The sequence below is a fragment of the Drosophila pseudoobscura genome, chromosome 5, assembly GCF_009870125.1.
Source record: "Drosophila pseudoobscura strain MV-25-SWS-2005 chromosome 5, UCI_Dpse_MV25, whole genome shotgun sequence".
Lineage (NCBI taxonomy): Eukaryota > Metazoa > Arthropoda > Insecta > Diptera > Drosophilidae > Drosophila > Drosophila pseudoobscura.
In genome coordinates, this window is record NC_046682.1 from 578,898 (window position 1) to 600,238 (window position 21,341).

Consider the following 21,341-nt stretch of genomic DNA (forward strand, 5'->3'; position numbering starts at 1 on the left):
TTGTGAGCAAAAGCGGCACATATCTTGCGGAAAGCTTTCTCAAACAGAAGTTATCGTGCAAAATTGAAACGACAGAGTCCTCTTCTCACTTTCAATCTCCGATCGGCCAGCACCATATAAAGAATTTCTTCAATTGTTTCGGTTTTAGAGACCTGGGAGTCCAGGACACTCGGAATCATTTGTGCACGTTGCTCGCAACAATATTCACTCTTCACTTATTCACTTCAATAAAACACTCTTTTGCCATTGAAATTAATGAGTCGATTAACAGGTGCCTGTTGACACAAGCAGTTTTTCCCTATCAGTCAAAAATAAAATTACAAACTAAACTATCAAAAGGAACGCAAGCAAACTGTTATTTAATTGTTATAGTAATATTATTTACTTACTTATTAAATATAATAAAATTAAATACACTGAAAAATTTTGAAAACTGTTATTTTTGCTTTCCGTCTCAAAAGGTTGCCCCTAAAATAGGCGATTACCTGTAGATTAAATAATAACAAATTAATGACACGTAGAAGAATTGAAGACCGGAGTCGATTATTTATCTATCGAAAATCGAAGTTTAGATATTTCCATTCCCAAATTCAATGAACAATTAAAACTATTTACAGCTTCGAGACTCATAGATATATCATGCATTTATATTTTTATTTTTATATTTTTTCTCTGCTATGTTATTATATGTATATTAAATTTTTTTAAGCCAAAGTACGACTCTGTCAAATGGCAATCAAACAGTGTACATGATTTGGTTTTTTTTTTTAATTTTTGTTACTTCATCGTCCAAACTAAGTAGATAACTAATGTTTATAAGTGAAAGGATAGATTTCATAATTATTTCGGACACAATAAAATTTTAAATAAAAATTAAACCAAACGATGGTGCGATCACTTACTCCTATTTTTTCGTTCAGCTCACCGCTATTGAAAGCTCCAGTTGGTTGTGGAAGTTGCATGTATTCGTTTGTGGGGATCCGCCTGTAGTTGTGATGACGCGTTGTGTTGTGCGTAGATTTCCGAATATGTGAAAACGAATTCTACTAGTTACAATATAATTACGTACGTATGCGTACGTATGCCAAAAAGAATTGTGATTTCAAAATAATTCGTGTGCTTACGTACTAATTTATTGTCGTCAACATGACTGAGTCGGGAATTGATCTAGGCTTTGATATGGAGTTCGACGATTTAAGTCTTAATTTGCTAAACGACAACGACAATATGGATCTACTACCAAATGTTACTGTAGCAGGCAGTTCTGAGAATGTGGAATTTTATGAATTAAAATCATCAACGCGGTCTTTGCGATCTGACGAAATGTAAGTTGTAAGAATTGAAAAATGGGAGCTATCTGAAATAACTAAAATTATACATATGTATTTTCATTACTATTCATACATATGCACATGTATCCATGATCAAATATACATGTGTATGTGTATATAATGTATGTACATCCATAACCACATATGCGTTATCGTATGTACATACATCACGATATTTGGTGTATGATTAGCGCTATTTTATTATCTTATCGGACATACATTTATACAAAAATATGTACATATGTATATGTATATCTACATGCACATACATAGGTATTTGACCCACGTCTGTATGCGTATGTACGTATGAAAAATTGATATATCTTACGTAGATTTGGGTAATTAATTATGTATGAATATACATACATATGTACATATATACAAAAAAAAATACAAAAATGCAGATACATATATACATTAACAATCTATTATTACATTATATATGTACATACATATATACACAATAATGTTTCTAGCACGAGTTGCTAATAAATGTAAGACAAGAAGGAATCCAGGATATTGCCGGTATCTTATGTACATATGTATATACATACGTATCTATATTATATATATATATATGATATATTATAGTTATATATATTTCCAGTTGTAAGCATGTATGTATATGTACATATGTATATAAACATACGTACATACATACGAGTATTTGCACATTTATTAAGTTTTTGTCCGATTGACTCATCAACCAGAAAACCAAGATATTTTTGAGATCAGCTTTGATTCTGTTTCTCTGGAAAATTTTACCCAAAATTTAGGTTTTAAATTATCTTTTAGGCTATCATTCCCCTTGGCCGCGGCTCCGCCGCCCACTCCGTTCGTCCCAGAATCTTTCGAAAAATACACAGTCTTTGGTAAGGCGCAGTCTAGTATTGAAAGCCCACCCGCTCCCTTGTCTGTGCGGCGTCGTAAAGAACCCCGCCATAAACAGCAGTTTGGCCCTTCATGCCATCTTGGAAATGTATAGTCTTTACTAGTCATGTAAAAACACATCGATGCATTGAGCATCGATGTTTTTTTGCCGATGTTTACCGATGTTTTCCGGTGTTTTTGCCTGTACCGATGTTTTGCAAAACATCGATCGTTTAATTTCAAATCTGTAAGCAGCAAACACAGCAATGCCTGCCTCATTTGAAAGCAATCCTTCGTGTTTTTGGGACGGTATGAAAAGTACCTATCCTAATTTATACAAAATCTATACAATGATATGTAAAAGACTGCTATGAAAACATAATAATTTCTTTTATGTTATGATATGTAAAAGACTGCTATGAAAGCTCATTTTTCCTTTGTTGAATATTCGTTTTATAATCAAATGGGAAAGTTTTGAAACATCGGTCATACATCGATGCATCGTAGAATCAATCCGATGTATCAATCGATGTTTGATTTTGACAACATCGATGGATTACTTTAATTCCAATATAAGAAGCAATAAATCGGACCAACTCATCCGTCTTCACTTCTTCGCTTTTTCACTTTTTTTCTTCTTGGGGTAACGTTGTAAGTTGCTGCGGCAACCGAAACTCTACATTTATACCCGATACTTAGTCAGTATGGCTACATTGAGCGACAATGTGTGCGTGCGGGAGAGACAGAAAACGTGTCTGAACGTGTCGGTGGGCGCTGCGTAGCCACTGCAAATAATTTGTTTGTTCCTTTTGGCTATAAAAATGATCCGATCTGATCCAGATTCAGCAATCTCATAGATTCCTATCTTGAATATTGTGGATGCCACAGATTTTCGTCTTTTGTGGGGGTGGGGCGAAATTTGAAAAAAATCGTTTTATAGTGAGATCTAACAAGAGTGTGGATACCAAATTTGGTTACTCTAGCTTTAATAGTCTCTGAGATTTGTGGATGCCCCCGATTTTCGTCCTTTGCGGGGGCGGAAGGGGGTGTTGCGAAATTTTGAAACAAACTTGTCAAGGTGCGACAACACAGGAGTGTGGATACCAAATTTGGTTGCTCTAGCTTTTAAAGTCTCTGAGATCTTGAAACTCACATTTTGCAATAGGCAAAGCCGACCATGAAACGTGTTTGTTAGAGACAGACACAGCGAGAGAAAATTAAATAGTTTTCATCATTCTGGCAATAATAATTATACGATTCTGGTTTTGCACTCTAGAACATATAGTCATCCTCTACGATTCTGCGTTTTCTGTTTTCTCATATCGTTAAAATTGTGGATGCTACAGATTTTCGCCCTCTGTGGGGACGGAAGTCGGCGTGGCGAAGTTTTGAAATATACTTGCAACGCTGACATATCACAGAAGACTCGATACAAAATGTCTTTGCTCTAGCTCTTATAGTCTTTGAGAAATAAGCGCTAATAGAGACGGACAGACAGACAGGGCTGTTGCAAAATCAACGCAAGCTGAAGTTGCAGATGAAGGATCAAGGTGACCAACAGCAACCGATGATATTGCAAGTGAAGCATCAGGTCAAAGATCACTGTTAAGCCCAATCAAAAAGATTAGAAGCAATAGAGCATTCGCTCCCACAATTGTCGAAAATGTGGGGCATCCACGGTGACTACGCAACGTGTATCGGATATAAATTTAAAGCTGAAACTCACAACAGGGGCCTGGAAACATCTGAAACAATACGGACGGACGGACAGTCGGACGGACGGACAGGCAGAAATGGCTCTATCAACGCGGCTATTGATGCTAGGGTCGGAAATGCTTCCTTCTGGGTGTTACACACATCCGTTTTCCTCACAAATCTAATATAGTATCCCTACACTCTTTTATCGGGTAGAAAAATGAACTTTTGCTGAATTTAATATGTTTTCACGGTTAATGAAATGATACGTTAGTTGGTTGAATTAGTTATCTTTGAATACATTTTGAAAATAATATAGGGACAGAACTATATGGAAATGTATTTTTATTGTATTCTACCAAAGACTATACAATACCAAGATGTTGCATGAGCGACCAAAAAGCTGTTCTATGGCGGGTCCTAACATTAGAACCCAAAAGGCACGCGGGAGCGCGCGGGGTTTCAATTCCCTTTTCGCCTGTACTTCGTCTCTACCGCGACCCCGCTGCCCATCGGTTTCGTCTGTTCGGCAATTCTGGACTCTCGAGCCTCAGCACCGTCGAAGCGGTGGTCGCGGATCGCCGATGTCTTTGGAGCGGCACAGTGGGAAAATTCGATTGGAAAATTCTCTATTAGAATTTATCTAAAGCACTCATACAATTTTTTTACTATTTCGGCTGAGTCCCCACTGTGCCGCGCCAAAGACATCAGCGACCACGCTGCCCTACGGTTTCGGCACGCAGACGATTCATATTTTGGTTTTGTATTCTTTCTCTCGAGACGCACCGACTCGACGCTGACCGAGGCATTGACGAAGCCGAGCATTTCGGAGGCGAAGGTATCGTAAAAGAGAATTGAAGTAATAGCCCCGCGCGCCCGTACCATGAAGTGTCAAACGAAAATTGAAAAAGAATTTGTTCCTCCTGCAACATCTTGGTATTGTATAGTCTTTGATTCTACCCTATCGGCTTCAGTATTTTTTTTTTTACATTTTTATATTTTTGTTGTTTTAACTCTTGCTTTTTTATATGAAAAAGAGATGTTAATTAACAGCTAATGAATGATATGTACAATACAAGTATTTCCCGACTGACTGTTAAGATTTTGAATACGCGCCATCGGTTTTAAGTTCAATAACATGAGTGGCCACATTTCACAGTCCGCCACTATATGCCACAAGTATAAAATTTATATTCAGAGTCGAAGGTCTAGTTACTAGTACTCTAAGCACCATTCAAACCTCTTAGATTTAATTTGGTATATTTCTTTTAAACGTTTAAGGATATAATAATAAATAAATAATTTCTATACATACAGAATTTTTGGGGCATTATAATATTATATACGTACTAACTATATATAGATACATTTGTATAGAAGTACATTTATATACCAGATTTGATGATCGCCATTCAGCATTCTTAAACGCACCCTGTTTGCGCATATAATTCTATTGCGCAGCTATACATACTTGTGTATATTTATATACACACCCATGATGCAAAAATTTGTAAGGTGGCCAAATTCATTCGTTTATCGCACAAAAACCATTTTATTTTGTTCTATGTTCTATTTTACTGCTTTGGAAAATATATGTAGCTGTAATTTTTGCTTCCGGAATATTTTTTAGTGGCTTACAAATCTGAATGGTGTATGATTAAATTATAAAAAGAATAGCAAATGACTTATATTTATTTTTTGCAACCTTACACTATTTCCGCCATACACATAAATGGAAAAGCATGCGTACGTTCTCATGCTCTCATTCCTCATTTACTTATTCGAAGAGACACAAGATCAAGGTCTTTGTAATACTTAGTGAATACGAGGACCAGAATTTATATAGCTTGTGAATAGTTCTGCGTGTTCTTTTATGATATACAAATAAAATGAACATGTTTTCTTACTGGAATAAGAAAAAAATTCAAAGCCGAAACAAACTCGAGGAAACAAAAACAGTGCCCATTTGTTCGATAAACGAAAATTATTTAAAGCCTGACACAGTTGCATCAGTTGAAAAAAGTATAAATAGTCTAACAGTTGAAGACATGGAAAAGGAAAAGTTGTCACTGCTCAAATCAGACATTCGTCTTCAGGAGTTTCAAGAGTTTGTAAGAAGAGTGCAAACGTTGCAGATGTCATCGACAGAGGCTATTGAAAAAGAAGTTTCTATAGCTAATCACAGCATGGACTCTAGTTCGTTTCCAATTGAAGTCGGCGTGGAACCTTCGATGTTAATGGAACTTGAAGACATTGACAGTGTGGTGCCTTTATCAGCATCGTCACGAAGGGATGGTCAAACTAAGTCCACGGCGACTACAAATATAAGAGTAACTGTCGGTATAGATAAAGATTTAGAAATGATTCTTGAAATGGATCCAAGCATCGTAGATTTGGGCGATATTAGCACCGAAACTACAGAACCGCGCATAGTGGGTCTACCGCCTCTCTCGGGTGGGTATGTATTTAGTCCATTATGAAAGAATTATCATATTCAATATAAATTAAAGTCTTTAGTACAGTTTGGCAGAATTTTTATGCATCGTACATTTTCTACTTATAGACCAACGTTTAAAACTGCAACTCCTACATCGCGGACGCAGCTAAAACTTCAATTGCAACGTGAGCAACAGCAGCAGGAACAGCAGCAACAAATGATGGTGCAGCAACTGATATCACCAGATCCAAAAATGCAGCTTTTGTTTGGCATGGGTCAGGGGTCGACTGAGTCGGAATTCATAAACAGCAACAGTACCAGCGCTTGTGGGAGCGGGTCATCTAGCCTGGAACAGATCTCTCAATTTGTACAAAGGGATCGTTTACCTTCGTCAAGTCCAGTTAAGTTGAAAGTTCCCCTACAAAGTATTGGTGTGGATGTACCACCTCAAGTGCTTCAGGTAATTCACAGCTAACGCTTTGTGTCGAAAAACGTTTTAAGCAAGGCATTTTACAGGTCAGCACAGTGCTTGAGAATCCGACTCGGTATCACGTTATACAGAAGCAAAAAAATCAAGTGAGACAATTTCTCAGTGAGTCGTTCAAGCCATCTGTTTGGGGTTGTCATAACACCGATGTAAGTATTTTTTGGACACTTGGAAAAGATTCTGAAATAAATGGTACATATTTTTTCATGAACTTATAGACGAAAGCCGCAAATACCTCAGTATCCACTGGAAATCTACACAATTCTTCTTTGGTCAACAGTTGCCCTCCAATCGAGCGGTCAAATAGTTATAGATGTGAAATTACTTCCAGTGGCAAACGAACAATGCATTCTGATGAATCCATGCAAATATCTCCTTTTGGAGCAAGTTTTTTAAGAACTGGAAACTGCAACGACCATGTTTCATCGAGAAGTATTAACCCTCAAAGTTCAGAAGAATCCACAGAAATTGTAAATAAAACACAAGGATATGTTAAGAGGAATTCAAGTTTAAATTCTTCTATTACTACACGTACTGCATCTGGAATAATTAATACGATGCCCACATCCAGTACAACGAGTTCATTGCACTCCATTTCAGCACCCATATCCCCAAGTCTAAGCTCTGTAGCTACAAGTGCTTCAGAGGTGAGTAAAAATAGTATTTTAATTTTTTGTAACCCATTAAAAAAAAAATGGAAAAAAAACAAACAGCTTAGTAATAGCAAAGACAATACAATACCAAGATGTTGCATGAGGAACAAATTCTTTTTCGATTTTCGTTTGACACTTCATGGTACGGGCGCGCGGGGCTATTACTTCAATTCTCTTTTACGCTACCTTCGCCTCCGAAATGCTACTCGGCATCGTCAATGCCTCGGTCAGCGTCGAGTCGGTGTGTCTCGAGAGAAAGAATACAAAAACAAAATATGAATCGTCTGCGTGCCGAAACCGTAGGGCAGCGTGGTCGCTGATGTCTTTGGCGCGGCACAGTGGGGACTGTAGTAAAAAGTAGTAGTAAAAAAATTGTATGAGTGCTTTAGATAAATTTAATGTAGGCATCTAATAGAGAATTTTCCAATCGAATTTTCAAGATAGTTTTAGTTTAGGAGATATAAGCACTCAAAGTTTAACATTTTTCAGTATGCAAATATTAATTGAACTCATATTCACTAACTAATTTAGCAAGCTGAGACGGCCAAAGGTCCCACTGTGCCGCTCCAAAGACATCGGCGATCCGCGACCACCGCTTCGACGGTGCTGAGGCTCGAGAGTTCAGAATTGCCGAACAGACGAAACCGATGGGCAGCGCGGTCGCGGTAAAGACGAAGTACAGGCGAAAAGGGAATTGAAACCCCGCGCGCTCCGTCGTGTCTTTTGGGTGCTAATGTTAGGACCCGCCATAGAACAGCTTTTTGGTCGCTCATGCAACATTTTGGTATTGTATAGTCTTTGGTAATAGGCTTTTTAGAGAGACTTTGAGGAACAACTTTTATTAAGAATCATCTTTCTTAGAGGAGAAAATATTAAAGTGAAAATTGACTGCACAAAAACAAAAAAATACCGAAAAAGTGAACTTTTCCCACAACATATGAATTTCAGATTAAAGCTCATGAAATTATATGCTAAATTAATATCGGGACTTAATTATATGAAAATGTGTTTATATTAGCTTTTAAAAACCGAAAAAAAATATGGTCGAAATATGGTGTAGAATTATTTGAAAATTCATCGGATATGATTGTAAACTTATTTCCCGGGAATTTTTGGGGTCGCTGATTACGAATTATATGAAAGTTTTCGAGAGTATCCAGTTCTTTTTTCTTCGATAGATCTATTTAAAGGGTCTATGTACATGTATATGTAGATTGGAGGACTGCATGAATAGCAAAAAACGGCATTCCATGCTACGCCGATATATTTCGAGCAAATGAGTGCGATGACGTATAACCCATCCAACAATATTCAAATGAATTAGCACGATTTGAATGAGTTGAGTTCCATTCGAATGCATTATTTTTTTTTGCCTCAACATTTGGGCAGCAAACAGTGTTGTCAACTTTTGAGATAAAAAATAGTTGTTTTTGTGGTAAAATGATAAAATAGCTTGTGTTTTTTTTTTTAGTTTTAGTTTCAGAAACTACATTTTTTTAGAAAAATATATAAATATTTTAAATATCAGATTCCGCTAATATTAGATTTCAATTTTAAAAGGAAATCTGGCTTTAACGAGGGGGAACGTTGTGAGTTGCTGCTGCGACCGCAACTCTACATGTATACCCGATACATAGTCAGTATGGCTACGCTGAGCGCCAAAGAGTGCATGCGGGAGAGACAAAAAAAAACGTGTTTGAACATGTCGTCGGGCGCTGCGTAGCCACTGCAAATTGATTTTTTACTTTTGGCTATAAAAATTATCCGATCTGATCCAGATTCGGCAAGCTGGTAGATGTGGTCAATCCTTATGATTGTGCAGTTTTAGTTTTGTTGTATCTTCAACATTGGGATGCCACAGATTTTCGTCCTTTGTAGGGGTGGGGTGAAATTTTGAAATACAGTAAGATCTAACAGGAGTATGAATACAAATTTTGGTTGCTCTAGCTCTAAAAATCTTTGCGATTTGCGGATGCCAACGATTTTCGTCCTTTGCGGGGGCGGAAAGTGGGGGGGCGAAATTTTGAAATACAGGTTCGATATCACAGGAGTGTGGATACCAAATTTGCCTGCTCTAGCTCTTATAGTCTCTGAGATCTAGGCGCTCACTTTTTGCGATAGGGAAAGCCGACCATGAAACGTGTGTGCTAGAGAGAGACGGAGCGAGAAATAACGAAATAGTTTTCATCATTGTGGCTTTAATAATTATACGATCTGGTTCGGATTCTGCAGTCTAGAACAAACTGTGAGTCTACGATTCTACATATTCTACGATTCTTGATAAATCTTATTTTTTTAGGAGCGTAGGCCCGTGTATCGAACATTTTACAAAAAATGTGTACGAAACTGTACTGTTCACAAATAATTAAAAAAAAGAATTGGTGAAGCTTCGCATGCGCTGAAGCTTTCTCGAATATGATTGATATATATATATGCGTACGATATTTCGGAGACTTGGGCATTGAACTGACCATTTTTCTAAATCTTACTTTGATATGCAATAACACCAAAAACAACATATTGTTAAGTTTGTTCAAATGTCTACAGAGAAAAGTTCTCATGACGACTTCGTTATACAAGTAAGGTATCTGAATTTTTGCTTGTGTTGCTGTTTGATTTAACAACAAACCACATTTCTAAATCAATATCAGGTGTCAAATTAGTTTAACTGCCTAAGGCTGACTCTAAAGTTTTCTAAAGATTTGGTACACAAAATTGTTTTAATGAAAAACTAAAAAAAAAATTAATTTTCTTTAAGCTTTAAAGCGCGACTCTGCGCCTTTAAAAACCTATGGATTAACGGCTAAACAGTTACAAACTATCTAACAGAAAAGTCGGTTTGATGCCAGAAAAAAAGGCCAAATAGTCAACTATTGAAATCAATAGATGCGGAATAACCGACTTAATGTGCAGCGACTGTTCGTATACAATTACAAACTTCTTATTGTTTTTCTTTACTGTTTTTGGTCTCGTACAGATAGAAGGGAGTAGTGGTATGTTGTTCATGAACGAAAAAAGGGATCAAAAGATTGAGCGACATATAACGCCATTATAACCGTCGCGATTTTTTATTTTTATACCCGGTACTCGAAAAGCTTAAAAATGTATTATATTTTTGGTAGAGTAGAGTAGATGTGGATGTGTGTAACAGAAGGAAACGTTTTCGGCCGTATAAAGTATATATATTCTTGATCAGTATTATACAATAAATTATTGTAGTCCAGTAGGCCGACTATCGAGCTGTCATTCGGAATGGAACTTATATTCTCTCGGAAATAAAGCCTCTCTAAATAATAGAAAAGAGCTCTCTGTCTCTATTTCTCAATCAAAAATACGAACCATAGAAACGTAACAATATATTGTATATGTTACATAAATCATATATTGACAATACCGGGTATAAAACTCACAACGTTTCAGCTCCTTATGTTTTCGAGAAATATTGTTTTCCAAAGATTTTCCAACTAAAAAACATCGCAAGGTTAATTTTAAATAATTTGTAGTCAACTTATTTCTTATTTAAGGTAAAAAAAAACATTTAATACTACTTTTTTTTGCAGATACCATCATTTGACAGCGATGTAAGTAGAAACTAAATATTGTAGTATTAACGGCATTGGTGGAAAGAGAGAGGGTGTTATGTAACGCTGCGGTTTGAAACCAGACAGAATATTGGTCATTAGGTGAAAGGGATAGACGGAGTTTAGAAATGTATTATACCATTGAGTTACATAAATCATAAGATGGAAATATGTATAGCGAAAACTGAGTAACGGGTAGTCTTGACATTTGTGACAACATTTTTGCAAGGACGACTAGGACGGTGCTACAAATTAAGATTTGAAATGTTAAACGATTTTTGATTTGCAGGCGGAAGATCTCTTTGATGATATACTACAAAACGACTCGTTTAATTTTGATAAAAATTTCAACTCCGAGCTTTATATTAAACAGGAACCACATAGCTTGACTGATGCTGAAATAAATGCTATGGCAAAAGATCGACAAAAAAAGGATAACCACAATATGAGTAATCGCACTACATGTGTAGTTTTTTTCCGAGTGGTGATTACTTACTTATATCCTCTGATTTTCAGTTGAGCGCAGACGACGCTTTAATATTAATGACAGGATCAAAGAACTGGGTACCCTTTTGCCAAAAGGTAGTGAAGCTTTTTACGAAGTCGTCCGTGATATTCGACCTAACAAAGGAACAATATTAAAATCATCTGTGGATTATATCAAATGCCTAAAACATGAGGTTACTCGTCTGAGACAAAATGAGTGCCGGCAGCGTCAGATGGAAATACAGAACCGCAAGCTTATGTCTCGCATTAGGGTAAAGTATTAAAATTATATCTTCCAAAAAAATATGTTCGCGGTCATTAATAGATATAATTTATATTTTTTTTAGGAGCTGGAAATGCAGGCCAAGTCACAAGATATTACTTTATCGGACTACCACGTAACATCAGTATCGGCACCCACCCCAGCAAACTTATATCTCAAAAGTTCAAGCCCTACTCCACCTGTTTCTCAAAGTCGTCGTTCACTTTTGGACGAATTAATAGTTGTTGAAAGAAAAGTAAGTTTCTACACACTAAGTAAATTTTTCCAGCAAAATTAAGTTAAAATTTGTTCTATAAAGATACCAGAAATAAATACCAGCGAAGCCAGCATGGGTATGAATCAGATCGATGAGCTCATGGAAGACTGCAAACACCCGGTTCAAGGCGGCGATCCGATGTTGTCGTCTCATAGTCACATGCTATCTGCTTCACATTCGCCTACTGCTAATCAGCTGAATTGTACCAGCTATGGACCAAAGAGCAGCTCGAATGCAAATTCTGGACTGTTTAACGAAACGCCCAGCGTCAACATTTCAGATGATCTTACCAACTGCTGCAATATCGCTTGCAGCAATTCATGCTGTATTCATCGCCAGTTGCAGACACCTGAAGGCCACACAAATAATTGTCATATAAATAGTCAGCAAAGCAACATGGAATCTGATTCTGTTCAAAACACAGTGTTTGGTAGGCTTGGACATTGCAATGGTGATCACGATCCACTGTTTTCATCATCCCAACGTTCACATGGTCCATTGGACGATGATCAACATCATTCTGTTGGCTTGTCTGCTGCGATGATAAACGATTCGCTTACTTCCTTAGTAGACGAAAGTCAAAGTGAACCTATGATTCTTACTTCTGATACTTTGGATATTGACCTTTGAATCATCAACTTTTGCAATACATCAGTAGTCCAAAGTCTACAAATTAGTATTATGCAGTAGGCGTGGCTGAAATCATCGCAATCACACTATATAAATTTGTTATATACACATGTCATATTAATTATCTACAGTATTGGAAATCCATAGAAAAGTTTGGATAAAAAGAAAATTAGAAAAAGGCTTGCTCAATGAATTATAGTGAAATTTTGACGTCAATTTTTTGTCTTTTCGCACAAAAACTTAATTAGTATTTACTAATAATTTTATTCATATGTCAAAATGTCCAAATATGTTATAATACATTTAACTTCCTGTGGACTGATTTAAGTCTTTAAGCCATATGTGTGTTATGTATTTAACGATTACTGGAATTACTAATGATTACCAATCCGTAGAACACTGTCAAAATCCTTCTTCCACATTCACATAGATCTTAGTAGAAAACGAGTATATAAATATATATGCTTTATTTTCCCATAATACATTCCAATTTTGTAAGCAATTCTAATTTTGTAATAGATTACTATGTAGGATATGTATGCAATTATTACGTATCTAAGATTTTCAGAAGAAATTGTTTTTTAATGTTTAAATGAAAACTGTTTGATGAGTAGCAGAAGAGTGAATGAAAGTCCTTGTGTTATTGTTATACGAATAATTATTATATATTTTATAATAATACTGAGTACAAGATATGTACAACAAATTTGTTATATTTAGTATTTGATGCTGTATTTTTCTTGTTTAATTGTTACACTTGTTGATTTATATAATTGATAAATTAAATTAAAATTAAATTGTCTTTTCTTGAATACATTCCAGCAGTGCTTCTCCACCCGTTCCAGCAAACAGGCTTATAAAAAAATATTTCGGCTATCAGTATAACCATAAGATGTGACTTTGGCCCTCACTGACCACTGGTCATATCACAACAAAATCCTGGAAAAGGAATAGAGTATAGAGTTCAAATCGCCCAAGATCCAACCCCAAATCAAGTTGTGGAGAATTTGCGTGTCCGTAAAATCGCACAAATTATCATTCAAAAGGACGCGGGGTCGCCTGAAACTACTGTAATGAAAGAAATTGTATTTTTATTATTTTGAACCCTAATTGACTGGGAACATTTACAAACAACCAAAACAGGAAATTCTGGGAGGCTGTAGTGTTACAAAAGTTTTCCTATATAAGAAAACTAAGCAAAATTATATTTTTCTCACAGACGCAAAAATGAAGCTATCGGGCATTTCAGCATGAAAAATATTCACTTCTGAACGATTAAAGATATTTTCATAGCATAAATTGTATTTTTATTTTATCGTACAATATCTTAGAGCTTTCAATGCGTTGCTAAAGTTGCACTTTGGTGTAGGAGCATATGTATTTGCTCAAAGCTCATTTTAAAACTCAGTTAAAGTTTTGTTGTTGATCAAAGTAGTTTTAAAGTCATTTTAAACGAATTTATCATTTTATATTACCATTATTACCGGTACTCGAAGAGTATAGGGGTATATTAGACTTTTGGTGAAAGTGTATAGTGTAAAACCCAGAAAGAAGCGTTTCCGGCATCATAAAATACACGTATATTCTTGATCAGCATCAATAGCCTAGCCGAGCGATATAGCCTTGTCGGCCGTGTCCGTGTTGATTGACGCCTAGTGCTCAGAGATTATAAGACCTAGAAAAACTATATTTTGTATTCAGACTCCTGTGATATCACACTGAATCAAGTTTGTTTCAACTGACGAAAATCTGTAGCATACACGATTTTAAAGATACGACAAAATCAAAAACTCATAATCATAGAGATTTACCATATATTCCAGACTGCAGGATCTGAATTAGAGCCGATCATTATCAGACATAAGTATCAAATGAAATTTTAGTCACACACTCTTTCTAATGCGCCAAAACATACCGAGATAGAAGAAAATATTGTACTATTAAACTAACAACCAAACAGGTAAAACTTGAGAAATTAAAATATTTAAATTTATGTAGGTTTCAGTTAAGACAAATTCGAAAATCGAATGAAAATTAGCCCCCTTTAATATGATCTTATACTATCTTATTCTAGAATTTAAAACCGATTTTATATACATATACATATTTATTAAGGATCTAATCAATTATTTTCAGCGTAGGACAAATCGAATTCCAATGTTACACTTTAGGTTCTTCAAACGATTCATTTTTTCGCCAATTCAGCCGAAAGCCAATCAAGTCCTTCATATAGCCCATGCCCTTGTGTGGCACAAGTTGCTTGAATAAACCACTAGAAATGGGAAAAGGGGTATTAATACTATTCGCATGCTAAACATAAAAAATATGTACATGACGGTTTCTTAATTGGTTCAGTCGCAACTTGTCTGTGAGCTCGGCGGCAGTCATTGCATTCGGTAGATCTTGTTTATTAGCAAAAACTAACAGCACAGCATCTTTAAGTTCATCTTCTTGGAGCTAGAATGGAAATATAAATTTTGTTAGTGCATTCGTTAGCTATTGAAAATTTGACTAGGAAAGGAAAATACCATATTCTGAAGTTCCTTTTCGGCCTCATTGATACGATCACGGTCGTTGGAATCCACAACAAAAATTAAACCTTGCGTATTTTGAAAGTAGTGGCGCCACAATGGTCGAATTTTATCTTGACCACCGACATCCCAAACGGTAAAACATATGTTTTTATATTCCACGGTTTCTACATTGAAACCGATTGTAGGAATGGTTGTCACAATTTCTCCCAGCTTAAGTTTGTAAAGAATGGTCGTCTTTCCAGCTGCATCTAAGCCAACTGCGTTCGAAAATAGCGTTTAATGCGCATAATTAAACAAAAATCATAAAAAAAAGAGTATAGATAATTTTCATAACTATCACGACTATTTGTAGTATAGCCACCACCTAGAACAATTCACAACTTTTTAAACATACCCATTAGAATACGCATTTGCTTTTTGCCAAAAAGACGTGTCAAGAGGCTAGATATAGTCAACCCCATATTATTTTTTTATTGCTTAAGCAGCGATAAATTTTGTACTAAGTAAAATGTGTTTCTTTTTTTTCTATTTCAATTGACGTGTAAGCAATTTATGTAGTGAGGCAGTGAACTGTCAAAATAAAAAATAGTACTACACTAAAAATACTAGAATTTAGTCGGTATTTTCTATGCCACCAAATATTACAAAAAAAATAATAGGCTCTGCACACTGAGCCCATCCCGGGGGATTTTATCGCTTAGGTCTGCGCATCGGCCAACATCTATTTTTCATCCCAAACACCTATGTAGTTTTTTTTTTTGGAGGTACCCGAAGGAGAGATCTGATCGGGTCAAGATTTGCTATGCATAATTTGGTTACACGTTTTAAACGATGTCAAGGATCTCATCAACACGCAAAAAAATTCCAGAATGATTTATTGGAAGTGCTGAAAAATAATAATAAATAAGTTTCTAATTACACAATATTTTGCGATTGCAGATCGTATCTGTTCTGCTGACTGATTAGTCATCAGACCTATTGCTGCTATCGGGCTGTTCGCATATTTTGCTGATGAACCACAGCCCAAATAATTGCTACATCCTTCATCATCCATTATAAGAAAAAAATTAAAAAATTTTCCGCGAAAATTTAATGGACTTGTTTTTGACGGATGGTGCCAGTGTGAATCGGAGTTTCACTTCTGTAAATAAATCCCACCGTTCCCCGTAAGGCCGTACGAGCCACCCAGCCACCAACTAGCTCAGCGCCTACTCCATGAGCCAACGCATGCATCTTGAAACGTGTATGTGCGCGGATAGTGTCTGGCGGCAGCCTGTTGAAAGGTGATAATTCCGCAGAGGAGGTCTCGACCATTTCGTCACGCACGGATACCGGCGCACACTTATACACCAACGGAGAGAAACACAGAACCCAGCCACTTAAACTGCTGATTTATAAGTACCCAGAAATCGTGATATAACAATAAACGACGAAAGCCAATGTCTAAACAAACGAAAGAGTCAATTTGTTTGCATGTGTTATTTAATGAGCATGCGACTACGCTTTACCAAATCCGATCTTAGCACGAGCTCTGCGCAAAACTCCACACTCCAACTCCTAACGGTAACACACACTGCTATTACATTCTGCAAAATTCTGATAGTGTGCTAAAATATATAATAGTCTATCAAAATTAGCTCAGACAATGCTAATATAGTGCTGGTTTAAAATACATTGCGTAAACGATTTTTTCGAATTTCAATTTAATTAAACCAATATTAGGTTTAAGAATGAAAATATTTCAAGTGGTATATTTCTTCATTCAAGCTTCATTGATTACTTTCTTCGTGTGTTTCTACTTAGTACTTTAAACGCACAAACGCCGGGAATATCATGAGGTCTGTATATAAACGCAATACAATGAGCTTTTCATTAACAAGTTATATTTTCCGATAGGGAACATATTGCTTCACAAAATATTATTTCTTAAACTGTTACATAAGTACCCTGAATATTTTTTGCTTACACATATTTGATTACTGAGTAAGTAAGTAATTTATTTATTAAAATATGTATAAACAACTTATGCCATGTCATAATATTTTGTGATTTAATTTAAATATGTATTTAAGCCTAAAAATATTTCTTTAAAAAATTATTGTTCATCCCTAGAATTTTAAACCTTACATTTTGGAAAGTGGTCGATCGGTGTTTATCGGTTATGCATGTCTTTTAATTTCTTTTTAAATTATTTTTGGAAACGAATATTTGGTAACTCAAATATTATACATAAGTGCATGTTTATTCGTACATACGCATTCATGTATTTATCTATCTATTTAAGTGTCTAAGCATAGGTGCCACAAAAATAATATCAGTGGTGTGTTGCTTGTTATTTTCTGGATTTCGTTGTCCTGTTAAGACTATTTGTCATATTGCTGAATTGTTATTTTTTAACTACAACATTAATCGATAACTTTATTAAAAACATGCATTAAAAATCCATACCTCTGCCTATATAGTTGTGTTGTTTACGCATGCCGTTGTTGGGACGTACATATGTATGTATATAGACAAAAACATTCTACGCTATACAAATTTTGTAATTATATATATGCATTTTAACACTTGAGTTGTCCAAAAAACTTACAATGCATCAAGATACTTTTTCAGATTCTGAAACATAAAACGGTCTATATACATAAATTTCGGAAATTTACTAAGGGAATAAAACTCAGGAAATAAAATTATATATAATAACCTAACACATACATATTCCTGCATTGGTGTATGTACGCATGTGAGAAATGATTTGGTACGTCCTGTGAAGTACAAAAAGTGTATAATGGATACAAACTTCGTTGACATGGCATACGAACGTTATGGAATACTAGTACAAAATGAACAATACGATGAAGATTTAACAAAGCCTGATGACATTCAAAAAATTAATATCAACAATGGTGAGTTTTGTAGACTGCTTTTAATTTTCAAATGTTCTAACATATGTACAATTTACACATATGTATATGTTTTTTGTTTGAAGCCGTTTTTATTCCGGACGGCATTTCCAGCAGCAGTCAAATAAATGCACAAAGAAATAAAATGTTTGATTCGTTCCTTCAGTCGGAAACTCAGTTTAGTGAAAACATAATGAATACAAGTATGCATGGAAAACAGTTACTGAAAGCATCGGAGAACGTTTGCCCATCTAAAATGTAAGAAAAGTCGTTTAAGTCGTATGTACATACATATGATGTTCACATACAATACATAAAAATATATGTTCTGTTGCGTAAATTTTGTCTAAAACGTTTTATATTTATTTGTAGAAAGAAGAATGCCAAGCACTATTTGACAAACTTTGAAATGGCGGAAAACAGCGATTGCTCCGAACAGCACGAAATTTCAAAGGCGTTGGTAAATTGCCTTCAAAACAATGTAAGAGAAATAAAAGAGTCTGATATTGGCAACCGCATTACTGAAACTTCCGAAACAATTGGGCTTATATCATCTGGAAAGTCGAGACGCTGGGAACAAAAACTAGTTCAAATTAAAACAATGGAAGGGGAATTCAGTGTAACTATGTGGGCATCTGGAACATCCGATGACGAGTACTCTGGGTCTGAGCAAAATATTGGCGAAACGGATTTTATGAAAGAAAAAGATAACTCATCTGATGGGGCAATGGTCATTTCACAGAGCCATGAAACTGAATTAGATTTTGGACACGAGGAATCTATGTTACGGCAACAGTTGTTGTTCCATCAAGAATTGCAAATGCAGCGGCAGTTAAATGCTGTTCCGTTAACAGGACAGTTACCAAAGGAGAAAAAACTTCCTGCGCAAGTAAAGAATCCTTCCATTAAAAGCCTCACCAAATCAATGTCCAGTTGTGAAACTCAACCTCTGTTAACAAATTCCATTATAAGTGCCCAGGCTATAAATCGGTCTGGCGCTATTACAATTGAAAGTCACAAATTATTAGATAATGATAATGATTGCGATTCACATTCGGCAGGAACACTGCCTTTTGGTCTTGTTCTGCAAGGAAGTCTACAATCAGATAGATCGTCAACTCCACCTCAACTACCATATAATGAAAACTTGGGTAAAAACCACTAATATGTATACCATATAAAGTTATTCTAACATGACAATTATTAATTCATTTCTTAGGAGCTTCAGTCACAACCACTGATCTGGAACTCAACAATTCCCATGACTTGGTGGCTTATCCAAACGATAAAAAAATAGCATGCCCCCATAAAGGATGTCATAAAAATTTCAGAGACTCGTCTGCAATGCGCAAACATTTACATACGCATGGTCCTCGTGTGCATGTTTGTGCAGAGTGCGGAAAAGCTTTTGTAGAAAGTTCTAAGCTAAAAAGACACCAGCTCGTTCACACCGGAGAAAAACCATTTCAGTGTACTTTTGAAGGATGTGGAAAACGTTTTTCCCTTGATTTTAACTTAAGGTTATTAGTCCCAGGAAGATTTTAAACAATTTAACTATGATAATATCAAAACATATTTTTAATTTTTAGGACACACGTAAGAATACACACCGGAGACAGGCCATTTGTTTGCCCCTTTGATTCCTGCAATAAAAAATTTGCTCAGTCCACAAATTTAAAATCACACATATTAACTCATGCAAAAGCAAAGTAAGTGCTTTCTTAAATTTCAAAATTAATTTAAATAAAAATGGGGGAAATATACATCTAACTATATTGTTATTTTTTAGGAGGAACACAGGTACTATGCGCCACAGTACTTGTTCGAACAACGATTCAAACAGTCCTAGTGATGAAAGAAATTCAACAAATTATATTAAGGTAGAACTGCGAGATAATGTTTCAGAAAACAATGTTCCCTTTGTAGTGTATGCAGACTGACAAGTTTGTATATTTTTAAATGGTATGAATAGAATATATGTATTGTAAGATTATGTTTATAATATAGTATGTAAGAATCTTTCCCAAACATACATGGATGAAAATAAAAGTAAAATGCTTCTCAACAAAATTTTCTCTAGACAACCTTAAGAAAGGTAAAAAAAATAATAATTGTATACAAATCTATTAAAAATGTAGCTGGCTTAATATAGAAAGCTTCTAGTAACTCGATTGGGAAAGTGGGAAGATGGCATGCTCATTTGCCAAAAGGGGACTAACGCGTTCGAATAATTTGAGTTTTGTTTCAGTTTTCAGTGCAAGACTTAGCAAGATAAAAAGAAAACGAGTATTGGAAAAGATTTTCCCGTGGCCATGGTTCGGTTGTGGCCAACCCTAACTAAATTTTCACAGAAAGATGATGTATCAAATCTGACAATTGCGCCTGTATTTCGCCGGTAGGCGTTGGTTTGTAATGGCAGTGTTTGGCGGAAATCCCCAATGTTCGGTTAAGTGCTTCTAATGCACGTTTATGATTTTTGATGCTGACAAAACTATGCCCATTGCGGAGTTTTTTGCAATATTACATATAGGTTCCAGAATATTTTGAAGATTTAACGGTAATTTTTAGTGCTAAATAAGCCGTACGGTATCCTTCTAACAATGTGACTGCTTTTCCAGAAGAAGCAACTGAAACAGCAATATAGGATCTCGGACGAGCAGTGGCTAAAACCATTGACATGAATTTCTTACCAATTCCACCAGGGGCATCCAGGAAATATAAACCACCATTTCCATCATCAATTGCTTTCATTAATGTATCATAATGTTGAGGATTCAACAGGGGGGATTCAACATTTTCTTGAACAGCAAAATTCCATTCCTCCCCGTTCCAATTCCATGATTTGGCGCTGGCATTCCTAACCTGTGTAATAAACTATCGCACACGAGGTTACACTTGTCTTTGATCAATATTAAAGCTTGATTATGTATCTCTTCATTAATTTCAAGATCGGGATTTCTGGAAATCAAATGCCAGAGGTTAGATGGGTTCAATGGAGAGCATGTCGAGCGTCAGTTTTTTGTTCTTCAGTAGTTTCTTTCCGTATATTTCGTATCCTTCTTGAATTAAAAAATGCATTAAAAACAATACAAATTACTTACACAATTAAAAAATTCAAAACAAAAAAAAACAGGTATATTTATGAGTTCATGTTTTGAAAAACGCAGCCAAGCCGCTGCGATTAATTTTTATATTCAG

At 35.6% G+C, this 21,341-nt stretch overlaps 3 protein-coding genes across 11 annotated transcripts; 2 read left to right on the forward strand and 1 right to left on the reverse strand.

Moving 5' to 3' along the window:
- Positions 1-862: 862 nt before the first annotated feature.
- Positions 863-13,660, forward strand: Mitf (transcription factor Mitf). 6 transcript variants are annotated; one of them, XM_015188717.2, is made up of 9 exons: positions 886-1,325; positions 6,460-6,793; positions 6,850-6,969; positions 7,039-7,467; positions 11,034-11,054; positions 11,344-11,503; positions 11,571-11,812; positions 11,888-12,058; positions 12,122-13,189. In XM_015188717.2, the coding sequence occupies exons 1-9, from the start codon at positions 1,147-1,149 to the stop codon at positions 12,707-12,709; spliced, it is 2,244 nt and encodes a 747-aa protein (XP_015044203.1). In that variant the 5' UTR covers positions 886-1,146; the 3' UTR covers positions 12,710-13,189. The 6 variants fall into 6 exon arrangements, 5 of the variants coding, with proteins under 5 accessions (XP_015044206.1, XP_015044203.1, XP_015044204.1 ...); XM_015188718.2 differs by lacking the exons at positions 886-1,325; positions 12,122-13,189 and adding exons at positions 5,727-6,354; positions 13,532-13,660; XM_002135665.3 differs by lacking the exon at positions 886-1,325 and adding an exon at positions 5,756-6,354.
- A 1,141-nt stretch (positions 13,661-14,801) lies between these two features.
- Arf4 (ADP-ribosylation factor 2) lies at positions 14,802-15,818 on the reverse strand. Its single transcript, XM_001352293.4, has 4 exons — positions 15,638-15,818; positions 15,238-15,500; positions 15,041-15,166; positions 14,802-14,981 (listed from the first exon to the last, which is right to left on the reverse strand). Exons 1-4 carry the CDS (start codon positions 15,702-15,704, stop codon positions 14,895-14,897), a joined length of 543 nt encoding a protein of 180 aa, XP_001352329.1. The 5' UTR covers positions 15,705-15,818; the 3' UTR covers positions 14,802-14,894.
- Positions 15,819-17,326: 1,508 nt separating this feature from the next.
- pho (pleiohomeotic) lies at positions 17,327-20,213 on the forward strand. Of its 4 annotated transcripts, none has more exons than XM_033381286.1 (7): positions 17,327-17,454; positions 17,857-18,146; positions 18,230-18,401; positions 18,516-19,294; positions 19,363-19,663; positions 19,733-19,852; positions 19,933-20,213. In XM_033381286.1, the coding sequence occupies exons 2-7, from the start codon at positions 18,029-18,031 to the stop codon at positions 20,081-20,083; spliced, it is 1,641 nt and encodes a 546-aa protein (XP_033237177.1). In that variant the 5' UTR covers positions 17,327-17,454; positions 17,857-18,028; the 3' UTR covers positions 20,084-20,213. The 4 variants fall into 4 exon arrangements, with proteins under 4 accessions (XP_033237177.1, XP_033237176.1, XP_015044208.2 ...); XM_033381285.1 differs by having other exon boundaries at positions 17,342-17,454; positions 17,845-18,146; XM_015188722.2 differs by having other exon boundaries at positions 17,359-17,744; positions 17,845-18,146.
- Positions 20,214-21,341: the final 1,128 nt, after the last annotated feature.